Here is a 6,897-nt window from a genome sequence, read left to right on the forward strand (position 1 = left end):
GCTATTATAACGTAGTCATCCGCTAAGACTTTTTTTTTGAAAATTCAACCCCTAAGGGGGTGAAATAGGGGTTCAAAATTTGTGTAGTCCACGCGAGTAGGGTGATATTGGGGCTCCTGCATCACTCTCGCTTCGCTCGATTGATGCAAGAACCCCAATCACATTTTTTCATCGTGTTTTATAAATCATCGCAATAGCCGATCGCATTACACATGCGCTAGTCCACCGTGCAAACAGCGCATCGGATTCACATTCGGTGATCTGATTCGACGTTTAGTCAGATGCTCGAAACATACAATAGAGCTAAGTATACAATGCATCCGATATGTTTACTTTGATATGATATTGTATGCCCGATCGATTTGATCAATTCTAATGAGATTATTTTTTTAGATTTACAGTGTAAGTTCTGTCGATGCAAACTCAAAGTGTGTAAATACATCGGCTGATTTTTAACAGAACTGCTTACTGTTTTAAAGTCATGAGAAATAAATTCTAATCACATTAACGATTTCTGTTCTACATATTGGACATAACATATTGTTTAAAGATAGAGCACACTTTGTGCACGTTATGGCATGACCACATGGTCTATAAGCGACCCTTACTTCTTCGACAAGACAAATTTTGCAGGAAAGTCTCGACTCTTCTTTCACATATTTAACAGGTTTATTGACATCGGTTTTTACACATATTTTATTGTTAGTACACGTTTCCCGGTTTTCACGTATTTCGAATGACTCGTTAATAACACTTTGCACATATTCTTTACCCTTCATAAGTAACACATAGGGACAGAACTGAAACCATCGAGCGTGTTCAGACCATGGCAGATCCTCACGACTCCAGTCCTTAAGCTTGCCTCCACAGAAATAACAAATTACATTATCATTTATTCCTGTATAAAAAAACCCGGCACTCGCCATTTCTTCAGGGGTTTGAATTAAATCTTGAGGCCAAGTTTTAAAACTATTCAAGCGCATGCTTTGAGTAGCATAACTTGGGTATTCAGGATGAAATGACATATCTGTACACATAGTAAAGTAAGTAGGTTATTGTTATAATTGGATTTTTTTTTGCAGATAGCTATAATTTACGTTGCTAAAGATTAGCGTCTTGTCTGTTAATGCTTATTTTTTTATTTTTTTATGTTATATATACCACAATTCTCTTAAAAATAGGTACCCAAGTAATACTTTTTAGGATTCCGTACCTCAAAAGGAAGGGAAAATGAAGGAAGGAAGGAGGAAAGGAGGAGGACGGAAAGGAAGGAACCCTTATAGGATCACTTTGTTGTCTGTCTGTTTGTCTGCCCGTCTGTCACGAAAACTACAGAGTGGGTACTTCCTGTTGACTTAGAATCAAGAAATTTGGCAGGAAGGTAGGTCTAATAGCAGACATAAGGGGAAAAATCTGGAAATCGTGAATTTGTGGTTACATCACACAAAAATTAAATCGTGGTCATGAACTAATAATTAGTGTTTTCAATTTCCAAAGTAAGATAAATATATTAAGTGGGGTATCATATGACAGGGTTTCACTTGTGCATTCTAAAACAGATTTTTATTTATTTTTATGCATCATAGTTTTTGATTTATCGTACAAAATGTTGAAGAATACGACTGTAGTACGGAACCCTCGCTGCGCGAGCCTGACTCGCACTTGACCGGTTTTATCTTATATGCATATAGTAAAGGCATACAATCAAAACTTTTTCGGTCTAGTAATGTTATGCTTATGAGTGGTTGACGTTTTATACAGTTATTGAATATACCTAGTTATATGAAAACCGGTAGTTAGTTTTAGTTTTTAGCTTTATGTTATTAATTATCACTACTATATCATACAAACCCTACAAGTGACAATCTAAAGTGTAAATCTTACCTATTTTTGAATAAAAGATTTGGGTTTTTAATAACCATTCATTAAAAAAATGGAAAGAAACCAAAAATATTTTAAAAGTTAGAAAGCTCGAAGGTTTTCGGTTCCCAATACTATAAACACAGAAAACCATTATAAAAAGAATCTTGTCACCTATGGTTAAAGAATGCAACTTCCATAAAAGATTTTCGTCTCGTGTAGCCGCGACGGATTGGCACCACCCCCCATATTAGGAAAGTAAAGGTATAAACATAATTGTCAATTCTCATTTAATGGATTTTAGTCTTTATCTAGAGCATTCATAAGAACGATATATCAATATGAGTTCACGAAAATAATACTCAATTTTTACTAAAGTACTAATGTGAATGCGGGTTTATGATTTCATAATATAAAAAGCGATGCAGGAGCTACATTGGACATTAAGTCTATTATTTTCAGTTGAAGTGACTAGTGCACCAAAAACCCTGTAAGTATGTACGTGTCTTTTTTTATATAGTACCTACCTCTTCGTGAATTCGATAAAGTAATTATATAATAGGTAATAAATATTATTCATTTAAATAATAGTTATCATTTTTTAAGTATTAAGTGGATATTTATATTTGGCTCTTACATATATTACGTACTAGCTGATGCCCGCAACTTCACCCGCATGGATTTAAATTTTTCAAAATCCCGCGGGAAATCTTTGATTTTTCCGGGATAAAAAGTAGCCTATGAGTTAATCCAGGGTATAATCTATCTCCATTCCAAATTTCATCCAAATTCGTTTTTTTTTGCGCGATTGAGTGACAAACATCAAAACATCCAAACATCCACACTTTATTATATATTAGGATTTATTTTGTACCAGGATGTAGGAGTTACCTGCGAATAATATGTCATACTTACTTAATTTAATTTGTCTTTTACTTCAGGTCGACTGTAAGCGGAAACCCTTTTGACTCCGATAACGAAAGCACAGTAGTTAAGAAAACTAGAAAATCGAGTAAGAAGACGACTCGAGCTGAGAAGGCCAAGCAAAAGCCAAAGAAGTCGATACAATCGGACTCTGACTCTGAGCCCGAGCCTTCGAAAATTATTAAGAAAAAAAGAGCAATTCTAGATTCAGAGGTAAGGCTAATAATTTTCAATGTTATGTAAGTAGGTATGATCCATCAACTCATAATATTTGTGTTTTATAACTGGAAATTTGAGTACAATTTTGAGTTACTTTCTTTTTTGCTTTTTTCCTGTACAAACCGTTTTTTATATTATCAAAAATATTAAAAAAAAGCCTTATGAGCGGTTTAGTTTATTGAAATCATGTGATATTCATTATTTCTTTATTGATTTCAGGAGGAAGGCGAGCCCATAAGAGCGACGGCTTTGCGAAGTTTTTTCTCCCGACGGGTGGGAACGGGCTACACATTGCAAAGGGCGGATCCCACGAAGAATGGAGAGTACTACATAGAGCTGCGTGTATACAATACGCGTGAAGCTGCGACGCTGGGCACCGATAGATGGAAACGCGCGCTCATAACATACAAGTCAGCTGTGGAAGGTGATAGTGGAACATGGCAGGCTGTAACTAAATTAGTTACAGCAGCGAAGGAAGAATATTCGGCTATTCAGCCTATTTTATATCCGTATAACGCTTACTGAAAATTGTTTTATTAATATATAAAATAATAAACGTACTTCCTATGACTTTACAGGTTTAATTATTATTTAAATATCATATTTTTGATTGCGCTGTTTGACCTATAATCTATTAAGCAGGCTTATAATCAAAAGGCAATAATCAATGTGTCTTTCCTTACAGCAATTGCAGTAATGAAAAAATAAGTACTGAAATCAGAATCCAAAAACCAGATATAGAAACCAAAATCTGAATTTAAATATTGACATTCAGATATATATTTCTTTCAAATTTTCATCTCGCATTAGAAACAAAAAGTTAGAAGTTATTATTAAAATTTTATTTTATTATTTTGATTGTCTTTCCTTGCAGCAATTGCAGTAATGAAAAAATAAGTACTGAAATCAGAATCCAAAAACCAGATATAGAAACCAAAATCTGAATTTAAATATTGACATTCAGATATATATTTCTTTCAAATTTTCATCTCGCATTAGAAACAAAAAGTTAGAAGTTATTATTAAAATTTTATTTTATTATTTTGATTGTCTTTCCTTGCAGCAATTGCAGTAATGAAAAACTAAGTGCTGAAATCAAATTCTAAAATCTGATATAGAAATCAAAATCTGAATTCAAATATTAACATTCAGATATTTTTTTCTAATTTGATTTCGCATAAGATACAAAAAATAAGAGGTTATCGCTAAAATTTTATTTTATTATTGTCTTTACAGTCCTTACAGCAATTGCAGTAATGAAAAAATAAGTACTGAAATCAGAATCCAAAAACCAGATATAGAAACCAAAATCTGAATTTAAAAACATTGCTGTCAGATATTTGTTTCTATTATTTTAATTAATTAAAGGAAAGAGTAAGTAAAATAAAATTGAAATATTACATGTCAAATATTGAATTGAAATTACATGAGTTAGATTTTTTTTTTATTTTTTGATATTGATATATTAAATATAAAGTGCAAAATTTAACATGAAATTCTGTCAGGACTGTAACGTGCATGTTTCAAAGTATTCATCACATAAGAAAAGTAACATTCATAAAGCAAATTGCTTACTTAGAACTGAGTTTGATAATGTGCAATTGATAGCCAGTGCTTTCAAAAATAGGATTGCGAGTTATAGGGTAAATCCAAATTCATCTAGCATTATTTCACCAGAACTATTTTTATCAAATGTTTGTAGCAATGTTTGTAATATAATTAAAACTTTACTTAATAAACATAAGTCAATCAAGGTAAATTTGGAATTATTTGTATTATACAGACTTCCTAAAAATGATGAAGTTTCTTTAAAATCTTTTAATACTAAATATACAGCTATAGTTCAAAGCGATGATTTACATGCTCTTTTTGAAGAATACTCCAAGAATTTGATAAGCAAATGCACAGAGTTTGAGTTATCCGAGTCTGGCTGGACAATTGAGTCAATTAACCATTTAGAAGTAAATATAGCAAAATATAATCCCTTGAGAGCTGGCACTTACATTGATTTACCAAAAAATATTATCAGAACGAAGTCATGTCTTAATATTCATAATAAAGACAGTCACTGCTTTCTTTGGTGTATCATAGCACAAATGTATCCAACAAAACGTAATCCAAATAGAACGTCATCTTATCCACACTATTCTAAAATTTTAAATATAACTGGTATGTCATTCCCACCAACATTTGAAGACATAAAATGTTTTGAAAAACACAATGCAAATATAAGTGTCAATATTTATGGCTTAGAAAAAAATAATACTGTAACAGGACCTTTGTACAAAACTCCTCAAAGAAAGCTTGTGCATGTTAACTTATTATTTATCAATAAACAAAACAAGAGTCATTTTGTTTTGATCAAAAATTTTGGAAAGCTTGTCCACAAGCAACTTACGAAGCACAAATCTAAAATTCACTTATGTGATGAATGTTTTCTTTACTTTGATTCTGAAACTAAATTAGATACTCATGAATGCGCTCGAATGCAAACAGTTCTTCCAGAAGTGAATGCTAAACTTCGTTTTTCGAATCCAGAAAGGACTCAAAAAATTCCAGTTGTTATTTATGGTGATTTTGAGAGTTTACTTCGAGAATATTCTGACAAAAGTAAAAGTGAGCATGTAGAAAATGTTCAGATTCATGAAGCTACTTGTTTTGCTTATTATATATGCTGTGAATCCAACCCTGAATTGAACGACTTTGTTTCTTATCGAGGACGAAATTGTGCGAAAAAATTCGTAGATTCAATTTCGAAAGACATGGAAAGATTATACAAAATTTTAAATATTTATAAAGACATGAATCCGCTTACTAATGAAGAGCAGATATCTTATAATAGTGCTACATTATGCCATATTTGTAAAAGTGAATTTTCTCATACTGACTATAAAGTTCATGACCACGATCATTTCACAGGTAAATACCGAGGTCCCGCTCATAATTCATGTAATTTAAATAATAAAAAATGTAATTTCATACCTATAATATTTCATAACCTTTCTGGATATGATTGTCATTTATTTATAAACGAACTTTCAAATGTATGCGGTCGTATTAATTTAATTCCAAAAAATAAAGAGAAATTCATTTCTTTTACAAAGTTTTTTCCAATTGATACTCAGAATGTGGCTCAGTTAAAGTTTATAGACTCCTTTAATTTTTTGAGTTCAAGTTTAGATCGTTTGGTAAAAACTCTTAATCCCGAAGATCTTAAACATTTGCGAACATTCTTCACTGATGATAATTTATTCCGCTTATGTCTAAGAAAAGGAATATATTGTTATGACTATGTAGATTCTTGGGAAAAATACGAAGAAACCCAGTTACCAGATCAGTCAAATTTTTATAATAAACTCACATCGGAATCTATAACAAACGATGATTATAATCATGCTTTAACTGTGTGGGAAAAATTTGATATTAAAAACTTGGGTGAATATACTGAATTATATTTGAAGTGCGATGTCTTATTACTGTGTGACATTTTTGAGAAATTTAGATCCATGAGCTTAAGTTATTATGGACTTGATCCCTGCCATTATGTTTCATCACCTTCACTTAGTTGGGACGCTATGCTGCTCTTAACAAATATTGAGTTAGATTTAATTTCTGACATAGAAATATATCAAATGTTGGAAAATGGTATTAGAGGAGGTCTTGCACAATGCTCGTTAAGACATGCAAAGGCTAATAACAAATACTTGCCAAATTATGATGAAGAAGAGCTAAATTCATTTCTAGTTTATTTGGATTGTGTAAATTTGTATGGTTATGCTATGATGCAGCAACTTCCCTATAAAAACTTTAGATTTTTAAGAGATGATGAAATACAAATTTTTGATGTCAACTCTATTTCTCCCGATAGTGAGGAAGGATATATACTTGAAGTAG

The 6,897-nt window shown here is 31.8% G+C and overlaps 1 protein-coding gene across 2 annotated transcripts; it reads left to right on the plus strand.

The window, feature by feature from the left end:
• The first annotated feature begins 1,224 nt into the window (after positions 1–1,224).
• On the plus strand, positions 1,225–3,571 carry LOC138403411 (uncharacterized). 2 transcript variants are annotated; one of them, XM_069503879.1, is made up of 3 exons: positions 1,225–2,350; positions 2,802–2,997; positions 3,223–3,571. In XM_069503879.1, the coding sequence occupies exons 1-3, from the start codon at positions 2,283–2,285 to the stop codon at positions 3,526–3,528; spliced, it is 570 nt and encodes a 189-aa protein (XP_069359980.1). In that variant the 5' UTR covers positions 1,225–2,282; the 3' UTR covers positions 3,529–3,571. The 2 variants fall into 2 exon arrangements, with proteins under 2 accessions (XP_069359980.1, XP_069359981.1); XM_069503880.1 differs by having other exon boundaries at positions 2,321–2,358.
• The last annotated feature ends 3,326 nt before the right edge of the window (positions 3,572–6,897 follow it).

The sequence above is a fragment of the Maniola hyperantus genome, chromosome 16, assembly GCF_902806685.2.
Source record: "Maniola hyperantus chromosome 16, iAphHyp1.2, whole genome shotgun sequence".
Classification (NCBI taxonomy): Eukaryota; Metazoa; Arthropoda; class Insecta; order Lepidoptera; family Nymphalidae; genus Maniola; species Maniola hyperantus.